Below are 16,907 nucleotides of genomic sequence, written 5' to 3'. Positions count from 1 at the left end.
TGATTGAATGAATTCCTTTGATTGGATGATTTGAGGTTTTGTTGAGTGATGATTAAGTGATTGTTGATTAGATGATTGATGAGTGATGATGTAATAAATGCTGGTTTGATATATTGGTGAATGCTGATTTGATAGAGTGATGATTGAATCCTTGGAATGATCTCTTTGTTATATTTTATAGTGAAAGAGTCACCACCATTCACAAGAATTGAGTCACCCACCTTCATTGACTTAATCATTTCTGCCCTTTGAAAGAGTCAGAACTCTTCTTCGTAATCGCTGGCCTGAACCTTAATTCTATTTTAATTAAATATCTTCTATTCTAGGAAATTGCTGCCTCCTTTTTTATTTCCTTTGCCTTGGTCAGCCCCTCACATGGAATAGCATTTATCATTTACTCCACCACCTATGTTTGATTTTTGAAGGCTGTGATCTTTTTTGGAAAAACAATGATCTCATGGCAGTAGCATGACATTTGTATGAGTAGCTTTTGTGTTCAACCTTCTGAACGGTTGTTACTAGCATCAAATAACTCACAAGCGAATATTGATAAGACCAGTTTAGTCATTTAGAATTTAGGATAAGCTACAAGATTTTGTGAAATGTCGCATCATTTTACTAGGTTTACAATGAATGTTATTCCTTGACCAAGGTCAATGCAACTTTGATGCCTCTTTAACACTTGTTTTGGATTTTCACCTTCTTTTAGATGTGCTCTTTTAGAATCAGTTGTGGTTGGCCTGATTAACTTTTTTTTTTCGGCTGTTAAAAAAGAGAAAAAGCAATAGGTATGCAATTGTTGAAGAGACAATGAAGGGATATTGTTATGTGTGGGAACTACAAGGTGGTCATATTTGTATGGCAAACTAATAAAGGAAGCTTGAATTTAACGAGTGAATTTGCTAATGAAGTGGAGGTGAACTGTGAAGTGATTAAATGATTTTCTGTGAATGTGTTCTATTAAATATTGGCAAATGAATTATGATTGTAGAAAAAAAATGATTATTGAATGCTTTTCTCATCTAGAGTTCTTTTAGCAAATACTTTACTAATCATGATTTTAAGAAATATATCACAATTCCTTGTATAAGAGATAAATGTTAATTGTCCTGATTATATACTTGGCTTTTGTCCTGGTAACTAATAAATATGACATTATGCATGTGAAATATGTTTTCACTATTTCTCTATTAGTTGAATAATTTGGGTTCTAGTCTTATTGATATTGGTTTTATGGAAGAGGATTCCATGGAAATTGCATGATATTATTGTTTTTAATATTTACCTCTGCATTGGTGGATTTATTGGGATATTATATTTTTATGTGAATTTTCTTCAAAATATTTGTTGTTTGCTTGATATTGTGTGTAGGATAAAAAATGATGATAGGATGATACAAAGTGAGGGCATCGAGTCTCTCTCTGAAGCTGAACTTAGGCAAGCTTGTAGAGATCGGGGAAAGCTAGGCTTACTATCTGTGGAGGAAATGCGACAACAGGTAACACAATGATCCGCTGCAAGTAACTTTCTAAATTTGCCAAACGGGAGCAACTTAATAATTTTAGGAGCTGTTTTTGAGCTGATGGTCTAACGAATTAATTTAATTGCTGCTTATATTTGACTTATATTAGCTAGCCTGCTTATTTTTAACTTATATTAACTAGCCTTCTTATTTTCAACTTTCACATAATTCTATGTGGCAAAAAGAAAAAAAGAAAAAAATGAAAAAAAAGATGGGAGGGAAGATTTTACATGGAGCCATGTGACAAAAAGAGCTATTCCCACCATTATAACTCATGATATGAAAGAGAATGGATATGGGCTTTTTTGTGTTTTTTTTGTAATTGTGATTTTCTTTGTGTGCTCATATAAATTGGTATTAGAGCTGTTTGATTTTTGCCTTGGATATGGTCTTCTATAAGATTTTTGGCTACTTTTACTAAATATGTCATCTTTGGTTGCCATAGATCTAGCCTTCTTGAGGATTTCTTTTGGTTCTCCTTTCTCGATCTTTATCTCCTGCCCATTGATTTAGTCTCTGATAACCACCCTAGATTTCTTTTTTTGGAATCTTTTGACAATAAGTGAGCATCAACAGAAGCAGTCAGACAATGATATCACCGTTGTCATAAAAATGCTATTACAAAATAAACAAGGTGATACAATAGAGCTCTGATAAGTTACTTTCCCAAAGCCCCAAATATATATTCCCACACCCAACTGGAAAACATCAGAGGAGTACCTTGATTTTATGAGCTGGGATGATCATAGCACGTTAAGGAATCATGGCATAAGCTGCTGGCTGAAATATAACAGCTCTGATATTGTTTTCAGTCATAAACACCACTGAAAAATATGCTGAAACAGGGAAATATAAGTCTGTGGTGCTTGTTGTAAGTGTTAGAATCACATAGGAATGCATTCATTCACACCCCAAAGTGCCAGTGACTGAAATTACTCAACAGTACTCCACAATCTGCTCAAAAAGGACTGAAATGTCTTCAAAACCCCCACTGATATGTGATAACCAGAAGTGTAGGACTTGATATCATTAGCTAGGCTAACCATAACAGGGTTGGAAACACATTGTGAACTGCTGCATGGATGAACAGATCTGAAACAACTTAACACTGCTTACAGGTCTTGGACAACCAAACAACAGCCCAAAAAGCTCACCAAACTCACCAAAATGACCACAAACTGGATAGACACCTTGGATAAGAGATAACATGAATGTTGTAGGTCTGATAAACACATTTGTGTTGAAATATTGTCATTGATGTCAATATATATATTAATCAAGCTAGAAAGATCAATTGATGGAAAGGCAATGATTTATAAGAAAGAAGCAAAAATTAACATATAATAAACAGTCATTATATTTTATGGCAGCTTTCAAACAGCAGTAATTTAATCTTAATAAATAATCAGCATTCGGTATAAAGGAAAGGCTGAATAAGAGAAGAAGAGTAGGACAAAATTAGAATGAAACAAAAAATGAATAAGACAAAAATGTCTTATACAAATCGTGGCATAAGGCAGCAAATTATGATCGTTTAAAAAGTGGCGATTTCAATGATTAAAGGTTGTAAGGCAGTGCTTAGGAAAAGACAAAAGGAAGGGTTGTGTTCGTTGGTAAATAAACAAAGACAATTTAAAAGAAGCGCTTAATGCATAATTAATATGGACAGCAAAAGATTAATTTGCAATAAAACAATTATGTTTTAGAATCAGCCATTAGACATTGAAAAGACATGCCTTTTTTAAAAAGAGATATTTTGGCCTACAAAATAGTATAAAGAAGGTTAATAAAAGCAATATTTTGGCCGTGGTTTTCTCCTGCAAGGGTTTCCACGCAAATTGCGTTGCTCATTATTTGATTTTAAATATGTGCTAATTTTGATTAAATCTTGAAGTGATTTAATAAGTTTTAAAAAGTTAAAGAATATTGTTATATTGATTCACCCCTCCCCTCTCCGTATAACCGTGTGCTCATCAGTTTGCTGATATATATCAGTCAAATCAGACATAAGACCAGTGCTTATACTTCACAATCAGCCCACAAAGTCAACCAATTATCATTCTAATATAATGAAGTTCACCTCCATTGATTGTAACCAGCTTTCCAATGCTTAGACGCCGCCAAATAGTATCTATGAGCTCTCAAAGGGTCAATGACTTGACCCAATACACTCACACCAGCCTATGAATAGTTTGGCCAGCACAGGTGAAATGTTTTAGCAACCAAGCTTGCAAAACTCGCCAAGTACTCACAAAACTTGCAAGTACTCATGAGCCAATTTGCTACTCGAGTCACTTGCCCAATAAATGCAAAAAATTGCAATTTTTCCTTGAAAAACTCGTCCAAATTCATATAATTGAGTTTTAGTTTCTTGTAGTTAAAAATAACATGATTTTCATTGGTGATAAAGGTTTCAAAGGCCTTAATTTAGGCTTGGTTACAGGGGCTCTGCCCTTTGACCCTGCCCTTCAACCCCACCCTATATCGTGATAGGTAGTGCACTTGGGGTGTTGCCCCTGGACCCCACGAGGGGTTGCTGCCCCTTGACTCCGTTGGGGGTGTTGCCCCCAGACCATCATGAGGGCTACTGTCCCTCAACACCATTGGGGGTGTCCACACACAAAGCCCCATTAGTTATTGGATTTCTTAAATAAGAAACTTGAATATAATTAGGTGGTGAGAAGGATTTGGGATATAACTCTCGAGTGTGCTTTACTTAGACATTATTATTACACAACTTGCCAAAAATCTCTTTAGATGGGTAACTTTTATATATGACATGGCTAGTGGAAGTGGCATTGTAACTCATTTAGGGTTGAACTTGTTTTTTGGTCTATGATATGCATTAAACTCTAATTTTGATTTATATATGATGGAAATTAGTAATATGCTCAACAAATTTAGTAATATGTGTTTTCGGAGAATATTTTAAAAAAATAACATAATTAAAAATTTTTGATAAATTTTCCGAGTTATTGCTGATTTTTTCTGGTGTTTTTTGGTGATTCCTAAGTTTTTAAGAATTTTGGGCCAGCCGAGTTTGAGTTTTTCAACTATGTTGGCACCAGCAACTATTAACTTGTCCAACATTATTGTACTACCTGCAAGAATTAGTATGATTGGAGCTAAAGAAAAAGGAAATAATGATCATCAAACCCTTATACCTGCCTATGGTGTATGACCTTCTGAAAATGAACGGTAGGGCCTGGAATAAGGCTTTTTAGTCACCGTCAAAACCACTTTAATCCTACAAAATCTTCAACGAACCTTCACCAATTCTTTGTAAAATCTTCAACCCTTAAATCTCTATAGAAAACAACAAACTCCATTGAAGCTCCAATGTGATTTCAGAAGTGAAACCACCATAAACCAGCCAGGGAAGATCTTTCACCACCAAAACCAACAAACTCAAAGAGGTCTTCGTATTCAACGGTTTTTGAGAAGAACACAAGTTCTCTCTAGAATTCAGAAGCAAAATCAAATTCATCTGCACCCCCCAAACAATGATCCCTCAACCTCCTTTTATAACTTTTCGAAGCAATAAAATATTACTTTTTTTCCTCGATTGCTTTAAACTCCTTTTATAAAATAAAATAATTAATTTTATGGAGCACTTTTTACCTTTTTGAGGAATAAAAATATTTTCTTGAATAAAGTCCTTTTCCTAAGGCGTCCATTAGAAATAACTTTTCAACACCTTTAAAATGAGCTATTACACTTAGTTACCCCTTTTAATAATTCCAAAATGTTGGACAACTTAAGTGAATTAATAATTAAATAACTCAATAATATAAGCAAGTTGTGGAAAGCACCCAAAAGATATAATTTTGCAATTTTGATCATACCAAAGTGATAATGAAGACTAGGGGTGATTATTGGAGGCAATCGAGTGGCTTTCTAAAAATAGATTGTTCTTCCAAGAGGTTTGGAGATCACCAAAAAGGTTGGAAATTGGCCAAACACTTATGGAACAATATTGCTTAAAAATGGGGACATTACACTCTCCTTGAGGGTTTCCACCTATTACCCTTGTTGGACTTTCATTTTCTTTTTATAAGGTATCGCATTGTGAAAACTTGGAGCTCATTTTTAGGTCTTTTGAGTGGCTTTTGATAGTTTAAATGATCAGCAACCAATCATGGATCGATTTATTTCATCCAACCTGTTATGATATTCAATAAAAAAAAATGTTGTCAAGGTTGGAGCTATGGATCAAAAGTGATGTCCTTCACAAGGTACAGTACAAAAACTTGGTAAAAAAGAGATTTTTAAAAAATCTACCCAATATTTGATTTGAGATGGCTCCTGCGAAGGATATATAGCATCGAAAGAGTCATTGAATATGAGCACCCTCTAGCTGATTTTGCAAAATCAACCAGAGAGCTAAAGCTTTGCATTCTAAGATCTAGTTGTAACATTTTGAGTGGTGCTCTAGTGCACTCTAGTTGGCGTATGGTTTTAAACCTTGGTTTTCAACTAGAAATGAAGTTTTCCATTCCAAAGTTTGATGGAAGCTTTGATGCCAAGTAGTTGGATTCTTGAATGCATAGCCTTGACATATATTTCAAAGCCTGCTTGAACCTTATGAGCTGTCAGAAGATCCAATTGGCCGAGGTTCATACGACATATTTATCCCTAGTTTGGTGGCATAATGATCAGAATATGCTTGCAACAATAGATGAGGATGTCACGTGGTGGGAATATTTCCAAGCTGCTGTAAAGGATGTAGATAGCTGTGAAATATGTTGGCTTGATGGGTACAACTCTGGCAAGACTTAGGTCAATTTGTGCAACAATATATTGACAAATTTAGAAAGCTCTAGGTCAAGCTCAATGTTTCAAATCCAAAAGAGGTACTCTTTTTTAAATTTACTTTGGTTTCCTGCTTGTCCTTTGTAAAGATGAACAATGCGAATGGACATGTTACTAACATGTTAGATGGCTTCATCATTTTTGCATGGTTTCTTAGGAAGGATTTTGTTAACATGGGTTATGGTGGCCATCTGGGTAACTCACATTCATCTCGCATTGGACATGCTGAAGGGTTCATTATATGGCAAGGAGCTGATTTATAGTTCACATGGCTACACAGTAAAAACTGAATGTTGGTTAGTTTTTATTGTTTACTCTATAATTAGTTTGAAGTCAATAATTGATGTTTATTCTATGTAAATACTAAGTCATTGTGCTGGATGTATCTGACTGAATTTGCATATATAACTTCCATGCCATTGTTTACATACAGGTAGAGATCATTCAGTACACAGTTTTACTTATTATTCTAGATGAGTACTTGTAGAAAATACTGCTGCCCTCAACACAGTTTGCTTCAGATGAAAGAGATCTTATGAGAATTCTAGTGATTTGCTTCTTAAAGGTGAAATTAGGCCTGTATGTTTGGGAACCTGTTATTAGTTCCTTCTGCTTCATTGGTAGTACTCTTTACAAACTTTTACGAATTAAGCATTGAGCTTGGTGTTGTCATTGCTATTATGATTGTTGTTTACATCTGTTAAGCACTTAGCTTTACATGATAGCAACTTTTATTCCTTTATATTTTGTTTGTCTGGAAGGCCTCACCCACTCCTTTGATTGATTGTACATGGTAATTGGTTCCAGTGATCGACAGCTTATTTTCATCCTTATAGATTTAGATTAATGTATTCAGTTCCTTCTTGTTAACATTTTATTAATGTGATAGTTTTTATATCTTATTTGTACAACTATATGAATAACATGTAGCCCTTCCTAGTGAAGTTTACAGCTTTATTAAAAAAATCTAAAAATGCTACAAGCAACCCTAAAATTGCATGTGAGGAAGAGCATTGATAAGTTTGAACCTGTATTTTTCATTGAATTTTTAACTGAATCTTCATTTTACATTATGTGCACAGCTGCGAGATTGGTTGGACCTATCTCTTAATCATTCTGTTCCTTCATCTCTCCTCATTCTGTCCAGGTACTCATTCTTTTTTTAATTGTTTAATATGACTATTCTTGCCTGTTTGTTCAGGTTTATTGAATTGACTGCCATGAACTGTTCTTTGGGCTGTTATCTTTGGCAGAGCTTTTACAGTTTCAGGAAAAATGAAGCCAGAAGAGGCAGTTCAAGCTACACTCTCTTCCCTTCCCGATGAGGTGGTAGACACAGTTGGTGCCACTTCACTTCCAAGTGAAGATACTCTTGCAGAACGTAAAAGGAAATTGGAGTATCTGGAAATGCAAGAGGAACTCATTAAGGTTAGATTTACCCTGAATCAATCTAAACTATGCTTCTGCAGTTGCCATTGTATTTTGAAGTCTTGCTGACGGTGTTTGAATTGTTCATGTCTCCAAAATAGTTGTTTACAACATGGGTGTAACTAGTGATGATGTAGTTGTTATGTGAATATCGTGTCAACCTAATAAGGGTTGTAAGCACATATCAGTTCACATGCATTGTATGATTTGTGATTTTTTTGGTTTTTAACACTCATTCTAGTAAATAGAACCTATAACTTCAATTTTTACAGCTGATTTAATGTGACGAGAAATGTGAATAACACAAATAATGAAATATCTGATAATCCTGGCTTTGCTATTACAAATATTTGAAAGTATAAGCTCAGCATGTTATTGAGGATGAGAAAGAGTGGAAGGAGAACATAGCTGAAAGAGGCATGTTTTGATTGCTGTCAGTGTTGCATATCTCAAAATTAAACCATGAATTTGATGATCATTGCATTACGACCCATCAAGTAATTTTCTTGACTCATCTTTTTTCTTACAGGAGGAGGAAGAGAAAGAGGAGGAGCAGCTGGCACGACTTAAGGATGAAGCAGCCTCTCAACAAGATATTGCTCTGCAGGAGATGAATATTGCAAGCGCTAGAGAAGCCCAAGAGCTGGCAAAATCTAAAGCTATTGAAAAAGAGGAACGACTTTGCAAGCTTAGTCGTGCTCTAGCTGTACTAGCTTCAGCTTCTGTAAGATTTTTTGTGACTAATGTTTTCAAGATCTTACGTTCTGTTTTGCAAAATATAATTGAAGTGTTGATTTGCAACATAAGGAAACCCATTTTATGACCAAATCAAATAGTTGAATTAATACACTTTGTGGACATTTTTGCAGTCAGTCAGTGGGGAGCGTGCAGCATTTCTGGCTCTTGTCAACAAGGAGGTGAATATTTTCCTTGGACATGAGTTGACTCATTTTAATTGCTACCTATTTTTCTCCTTGAGTTGCATTGTTTCACCACCCACTAAACATTCTGTCAAACTTTTAGCTTTTGAGACAATAGAACTTAGACAATATATAATTGGAAGTCTGAAAGTGAGTTTGATGAGAGAAGTGGTTAGAGGCTTTTGAATAAAATTCATACTATTCTGTTCTCTTTTGTGTCATGCTTACATTTCCTTCATTTATATTGTTACTCTTTGAAATAGATGCTATTTCTTAGAAATTACAGTATAGAACATGGATAAGATTGCCGTCATCGTGTCCACATCCTTTGGTGACTATATATATATGATAAAATTGTACCCTTTTTCATTTACTGACATAATCTAATTTGAATGGCAGTCATATCCCTGCAGCTCTAAACATATCCATACTTCTCGCCGTGCGTAGAACACAAAGTATACATAATTGGCATTTATTGAAGAAATCAACTTTCTCAGAGAAAATAATGCATGGGGTCTCTTTGGCCTCTCATCATTTATTCACATGGTGTATAGTATCTCATCTCTTCTCTTATGAATTTCAAAAATATTTTTTGTATGGAGAATGTTTACATCTTCCCCACTCCCTCCAGAGCAACAGCCCTATTACCCTATTAACTCATCTTTCTTTATAATCTCCTAACTAAAATTGTTTTCATATAAGAAGAAGCTCACAAAATTCTTTCATAAACTGCCTAGAAAACACAAAAAACCTGGCAACTTGTTTAAACATCCTTTTGTCAACTACTTCCCAAATCATTGGTTATCCATCTTCAATTATTAAACTTTTGGGATTGATTTCACTAAAAGACCATCACTACAGAACATAGGAACTAAATCAGAAAATTACACTATAATGTCACCATTTTCACACCATACTGTTCTTTAAGTGTTGGCCAACTTTCGGGGGTTTTTTGGCAAATGGTGATGGTTTGGAGTTTAGTTGGTGACAACACTTTTAGTAGTGTTCTGGGCTTTATTGGGTTGTCCTCCTCAATCCTTTGAGGACACTACTATTTATAGTAAGTGCTTGTTGCACTAGTCATTTTGCATTTCACTGGGTTTGTCCTCAATCCTTGGAATGTAGTGCTATTTATAGTAAATGCTCATTTTGGCACTAGTATTTTTTGATTTTTTTTGGTTTTGTTCTCCCTAGACATTGGAGAACATTGCCATTTATAGCCAGTGCTCATTTCAGCTCCAGTTATCATCCTTCAGCATCAATTATGTTTCGACATGATCAATTTTTCATTCTGGCATCTTGGCAAGATTTCCATAAGGTGTTTGATATTATTTTAAAATTTACACTAAAGTAATAGTCTGACTAATGTTTCAGGAATTTTTAAATAATGAAATAAATTGCTTTTCAGAGCAATAAGGCTTAATTAAATTATAAAGTAATTTTAATTTGTGACTTCTTGAAGTTTCCCTAGATGATTATAAAAGTGGGCTAGAAGTCTCATTGGAGCATCATTTTTTCATTCAAAAGTTATTTTTTTTGGTGGAGATTTGGAGCTTTGTGCATGTGGCCAAATTCTTACCAGAAGGACAAAAACCACAATGGTTTCTTGAAGTTGAGAACGAAAAACCTTTGTCTTCCATTGAGAGATTCCATCTAGGGATCAATAAGGCATTGGAAAGGATTTGGTTGGCAATGGTGCTAGTTTAGCTCGCAATCCTGGCAATGCGACTGGCAATGTCGAAGCGACAGTATCATTGAGCGAGATAACCTCTTCTATTTCAATCTGTAGTGGGACCAAGGATTTGCATTGACAACCAAGGACACCTCATCTATTACAAAATGATCCCTTGTAGTGGCGGATGTGGATGAAGACAACTCAAGAGGCTTATAAATATCTTGCATACTATCTCTTCCTTCGCTTGACACATCCTTATGCTTTCGTTTCTTTCTGGCCGGTTGTGCTTCTTCCCTAATTGGGGGACTGAATGTCAAAGGTAGTCCAATGAAATGCCGTCGACCATGAGGGGTCAAGCTACAATATAGTTTAGTCCTTGCCCCATTTGTTAGCAAGGACTTGATTATAAAGGATATCCAGAAATAGGGTGATGGCATACTTTGTCATGTAAAATGCCCTGTGTTTTTGTGAGAGGAATTCCTTGATTCTCTCAGATAGCACTCTAGTGCAACTATATACCTGACCCATGCTTAGGTCAATTATGAAGTCTTATGGCAACATCGGGTGCTTGATTGGCACTTGTTAATTGACATTTCAGCAAGTCCATCACGCATTTCCATTTGATAGGAGCCAAGAAGTGTTTGTGTAGCCCCCTATTTCTGGCATTCCATATAATGTCCTTTTCTTGTGTGAAGTTTGGCTGACATATTTGGTGAAGGGAGGTCTCTTTGTGTTGTGGGCTCTCTTCCCTACTAGCTTGCAAATAGCTACCCCTGTAGAAGGTATACCAAACACCCTGGTGAAATAAACTAGGCTAAATGAAATGGTAACTTGGCAACCTCTGCAATCGATTACTGATTTATGAGATTGTCAGTTGTAGTTCGCCAACATTGCTTTCAAATATGATTTGAACTCTTAAGAAATAAAGAATGGGAGTTGTGCAGCTTTGTCTACCTGCGCATTTTGTAGTGCCATTTTCAACACATGCTTATTAGGATTGTTCTATTGCCACATCCGACACCCATTGCTAGTGAGACTTTCTTAATTCATTTAATCTATTGTAGTCTCAACCTCCTTTCCTTAATTGGTTTTGCCTGATGCAATTCTCAGCTTGTAGTGCTGCATTAATATCTGGAAACTATATTTATATACTCTTAGGAGTGCACAATCAAGTTTAAATAGACAATACCTTTTCAAAAAACAGTTATGATAATTGCCTGGCCATTTAGAAGTATGCTATTGGAGAATTTGCTCAAGATGGTGAAATGAATGCAAAACTTGGGCGGCTACTCCATTGTAATTAAATCGTTGAAAGGATGGAATGATTGACGTACGAAGGAGTAAGGGGCATGCCATGGAAGGTTGCCACACAAGGAAATGCCAGAGGAGTGATCCATGTTGCGGTATGCTTGAAAGACATGTTGAGGAATGAACAATTTTGTGCGTCCACCCATTGAAATGGTCTCGTCTGCATGACATGCAAGGAAAATTAGCATAGGCGGAAGAATGGATATTGTTGTATGTCCCATCGTCATATGGTGAGAAGACTTCTTGTGCATACGGGGAAATATGAGGTTGACCGAATGAAATGAGGTGGACATCGTCCGATGTGCTATCGTACATTGAGTTGCTAGGAGAGTTTTTTGTACCTTGATTTGGAAAACTTTCAATCGCTGTATGGCGAGGGATGAAATGGGTCGTACACCAAGCACGAGAAACTGCATATTTAACAATGATGTTTGTATGGTGTTATAAGGATAGACTCTGCACTGTTGAATGGAATAGAGAAGCTATATATGATGTATGTCAATAGTTCAATTGTATGATGTGAGAAATTGGTCAAGCTAAATGATGCCAACTACCAATATTAAATTGCCTTGGTAGTGATATGGTCGACTTATTATAACTTGTTCCCTTAGCCAAATGAAACTTTATTTTACATTGTTGCACTTAATTTCTATTTTATGTTCGGTCGTTTTACAATTTCTCGACATTTGATGTTTTTTAGTAATACATAAATTCCTTATATTGGGAATTAAATGGTATTCTATGCTATAGGATACTTCTACATTAAAAACCAATGTTTAAATTCGAAAGCTTCATTTATTTTTGTGGGTGAAGGCTTATTTTGGCTAGAAATGTCCCTGCTAGAAATCTATCTTATTGTTGTTGTAAAATGATGCTTCTGCACTTGTCTCAAAGTTTGGACTCTAAAGCAAGTGAAACTCTGCACACAAACATTAACATTTGACAATATTTGAATCCTTGAATTTGGTGAAGAGGGATGTTGACAGGAGTTTCTTAAATCATATCAGAAAGACATTGTGGTACTGTTGTGACGTAATCACACATTGCCCTGTTGCAAAGGGGGAACCCCTTGTTTTCGCTTTTTAGGGTAGTGTTTTGGCATCTTGGGTTTTGTCTCCAATCTCTCGCCTTTGCAAATGAGTCAAGTTGGAGTCATCAAATCAACAAGGAGAAAGAATGATCAAAAGAGCGTTCTGATGCTATGGATGTGCTCAGACAAGTCGAAGGTTAAAACACAATTTTTTGGGATCAATTTTGACAACTTCCTATTTTTTAGGAAAGTTGCTTTTTTTTTTGTTTTTTGCTTTTTCAAAAAGTTTCATTTTTGGCATTTTGGGGCCAATCCGCGAACCTGCTCTTTTGTTCTACTTTTTCTAAAAATAGAAAGTTGCTTTTTGCTTTTCTCAGGATCACAAGTAGTTATCGAGTCATTAGAAGTGTCAAGCTAGGAGAATTCATCCAGAACGAACCAGATATGGAACCACCTTCGAATCCAGAGGATAAAGTCGGGAATGCTAATGGAAGATCACAAGAAATTGGCTAAGTATGATGTCTAGGTAAAGAATCCACAAGTTGACATAAAGTCCGACCTTCTCAATATGAAATCTTGTTGAAGGCATGAAATCCACCATTGAGAAAAGGAAAATCCAGTTGAAAGTGCTAATCCCGCCCAAACAAAGAAGTGGAAATTTGTGTTTAGACCATGGAGTCCAACCTCCTTAGTAAAAAAATCTACTTAGAAAAATTTCACTTGAGGTTCAAATTTCCAAAAAGTTTCTAAGTCCATAAAAATTCCTTATGAAGTAAAAGGGAAAATCCACTTGGAGGTTGAATTTCCCAAGTGAAGAAGTAACTGAGGTTAAATACAAAAATCCGCCTAGAAGTGGAAGAATAATTCCTTCATGAGGTCGATTTCCTAGAAAGGGAAAATTAAATATTTTATTCAAAAAGAAATCAATTGTTTTATTTGCCAAAATCGCTCAAGAAAGGAATTAACAAGTTTTATGGCTTTATTTGCAAATTCATTAAGGAAAGAAAGCAAAGAACTTATCGTTTTTTTTTGCAAATCGCTTATGAGAGGCTAGAGTTATTGTTTTTTTTTTAAAGAGATAGAAAGCATGGGTTGACCTCCTGAAGGAAGGATTCACTAGTCTATAAAAAGAGAGGAGCAATAGTCATTCAACTCACAAGTTAGATTTTGCTCTAGGCAGACCTTGCAACAGCAGACTAGTGAATTGGAAGGGCTGATCAACCAAGCAAAGCCTTCATCATTTATAGGCAAAGAAGTTTCAGACATATATTCGGCCTTGGTGATCATACTTTGAGGACAAAATCGCAGAATTTCTCCCTTTCTCTCTGGATTTTGGGGCTGAAATTTAATTTCCAGATCTGTAGTGGATTGATATCCCTAACTTCCAATTGTAATCAGACCACCTTAAAAGGTAAAAATCAGGTTTTAGAATTCCATTTTTCCAGATTTTGTCAAGGTTTGAGCATTCATAGTTTTGAATTCTGATTTTAGAAGATTAAAATGTCTGAAATTCACAGGAAAATCAGAACTTAAGAAATCCTGGAATTAATTAGTTTTCCTCTGTGTTTTAGTTGCCTTACAAAGTCATTAATTTCAAGCTTCGTACAGGTACCATGTTTGCACCAAGGAATATGGGAGAAGGAATTAGGAGGACTCAAGTCAAGGAGGTCATTAAGGGGTTTTATCCTGAATCCCAAATGTCATCCAAATGGAAGAAGGTTGGAGACACTAATTTTGAACAATTCAACTTGGCTCAATAAAAGGAAAGACTGTTTGGCACGCGTACTGAAATGCCTTCATCCATAGCAACCAACATAATCAAGTATGGACTGCATCAAGCAGCAGGTTTACCACCTGCAGTTCAATGCAGTGAGTTGATGATTGAATGTGCCAAGAGTTATGATTCACAAGCAAGGTCCATTAGGGCACCCAATGGAGTGATCTTGGCCTATCTCATCGAAGACTTGGTTAGGGAGGTGTTTGGTATTCCTTGCTGCCAGAAGATGTTGAGTAGAAATCAAGAAGAATCACAATCAATGTTTGATCAAGCACAAGAAGCTTGCATGGGCATAATCAATACCAATTGGGTTAAAGAACAAAAGAAGCATCATTCCAAGTTACCCAAGAGGCTTATCTATGACTTCAAAGGAGAATATAGTGATATGATTCACATGCTGAATAGGGTCATGGGTACCTCCCAAGGTGCATACTTTGAAGTGTGGATGTTCTCATACGTAGAGGAGATTGTCTTGGGACAGGAAGTGATAAATTGGGCTAAATTGATAAGTGATAACCTGGACATCCAATTAAGAAACTTAGAAAGAACAAAGGATTTCTGCATGAGCTCTTGTGTGGTGTATATTTGAGACCGATACACAAAATATAGAGGTTTGATATGTAAAAGAGAAGTGGGACCTAGGAGTAACCAATTCAAAGTGAATGATTGCTATCCTCGCCTGCAATTGCATTATAAGGATAACTACGAGATAACTAATGATGCCTTTCTCATATACACTACCTAATTGCTTCAAGGAGGAATTCACAAGAGATTATCCAAAGAGGCCATGGCATTAATCGAGAAGTATGTATCATGGTTCATTCAATTTCCAACCTTCACCTACATAAAGATTCAAGGGTTTTCAGATGTTCCATACAAACTTCCAAGGTGCCCAATAGACAAGGTAGTCATGCTCGAGGTTGCAAGACAATTAGTTCACTTGGACTCCATTCAGAAGAAGGAACACAAGTAAGGGGTGCATTTTCCTATTGTGATAGGTAAGATGATAGATTTAAGATTTATGTTCTTCACTTCAAGCAGCCAAGACAGCTGATTCAAAATTGCAATTTTACAAGTTGGGCGGATAGAAAGAAAGACCAAATTTTGGTTTGCATCCAAAAGTTCATGGAGAGAAGAAAGAATATATAGTGGAATTGGAGGACTATTGGTCCAAATTGATAAGATGAATTTGGGGTAAGGAAGAAGATGTGGTCTAGAATTCTAGTGGATTTTATAAGAAATGTGACTTGTTCCTATTCCTGATCAAGTAAAAGATAATCGAGATTATATGCATCCTCAATATGAACAAGAGAAAAATAAACCCATCTTATTACCAGGTTGGTTACAACCAGAGAACAGATTTGAATATATAGATGAAAGAGATCATAGCTAACTCCATAGAGTATCAATAGGTTGAGGAAAGAAGGTGCTGCTCTTACCTACTCCAAGTTAGACAATGTTGGGGTTACCTCAGGTCAGAATGAAGAAGTTGAAAACAGTAAAGGGCAGGATATTCACGGTGAAGTTCCAGGTTCAAGGAAGAGGAAAGAGATGGTTGAAAGCTCTCAAACAAAAGGAAACAAAGTTACTAGTGAAGAGTCTGGGTCTAGGAAGCAAAAGGCTAGTGTTACTCAATCGGCTAAGCATGTTAGCCACCAGAATGGTGGAGGAAATATCCATTGTAGACAATGAATCATACCGTGAACAGCAAATTGAACTTCAAAATGAGGAATACCTAGAGTCTTTTCAAGAGCAAGTTTATCCATTTATAGCTTACATTGAACTGGGTGATACACTCATGCTTGAAGATGTAGAGGATATTGAAATCCTAGCTTACATAGAAGAGGGTCATACACTCATGCTTGGAGCTATCTACTGTGCCAAATTTGTTGGCAAAGAGTTTGATGAAGAAGCCCAAGCCGGCAAATGAGGTCCAGCTAATCGAGAATATGCATGACTTCTTAGAAAGGATTGGCAAAGCTAAAGTACCAAAGAAACCAAAGAAGTATTCTCAAATCACCAAGGATGATATAGGATCTAGGGTCTTGCAAGTGACGGTTCCAAAGGGTGATAAGCCTAGAGATGAAGTTACCCCTATGGATTATGAGTTCACAACACTTGACATTGGACCAACCACAAAAGATCAAGATTTCCAAGAGTTGGCTGATACAACAAGAGCTATTAAGGAGAAGTTTGATAAAACAAAAGAGAAGGATAGGTTAGAGGTGGAGAATAGGAGGCTTGTAAAGTTAATTCAATAGGTGGCTGCTCCAATAAGACAAGAAGATGAGACATTCGTTCCACTGCCTTCCCTTCCTCAGGAATCAGTTGATAGTCTCGAAGCAATGAGAATTACAAGTCAAGCAACAAGGAGGTGGGCTGAAAATACCTCAAAGCAAGTGGAGCAATTCTTGGAGAGGTGTGTTCTAACCTAT

General features: G+C 36.1%; 1 protein-coding gene across 4 annotated transcripts in view; it reads left to right on the top strand.

Annotated features, from left to right (window-relative positions):
• The window catches only part of LOC131037463 (uncharacterized), a 134,548-nt gene that overhangs the window by 81,578 nt on the left and 36,063 nt on the right, over positions 1-16,907 (top strand). For all 4 annotated transcript variants that reach the window (XM_057969630.2, XM_057969603.2, XM_057969617.2 and 1 more), the window contains 5 exons: positions 1,372-1,498; positions 7,417-7,481; positions 7,588-7,762; positions 8,292-8,486; positions 8,632-8,679. In XM_057969630.2, coding sequence (XP_057825613.1) covers positions 1,372-1,498; positions 7,417-7,481; positions 7,588-7,762; positions 8,292-8,486; positions 8,632-8,679 — 610 coding nt within the window. The remainder of the gene's footprint in view (positions 1-1,371; positions 1,499-7,416; positions 7,482-7,587; positions 7,763-8,291; positions 8,487-8,631; positions 8,680-16,907) is intronic.

This window comes from Cryptomeria japonica, chromosome 6, assembly GCF_030272615.1.
Source record: "Cryptomeria japonica chromosome 6, Sugi_1.0, whole genome shotgun sequence".
Taxonomy (NCBI): domain Eukaryota; kingdom Viridiplantae; phylum Streptophyta; class Pinopsida; order Cupressales; family Cupressaceae; genus Cryptomeria; species Cryptomeria japonica.
Note: the sequence above shows the minus strand (reverse complement) of the source record. Positions and strands in the feature narration are given on the sequence as shown.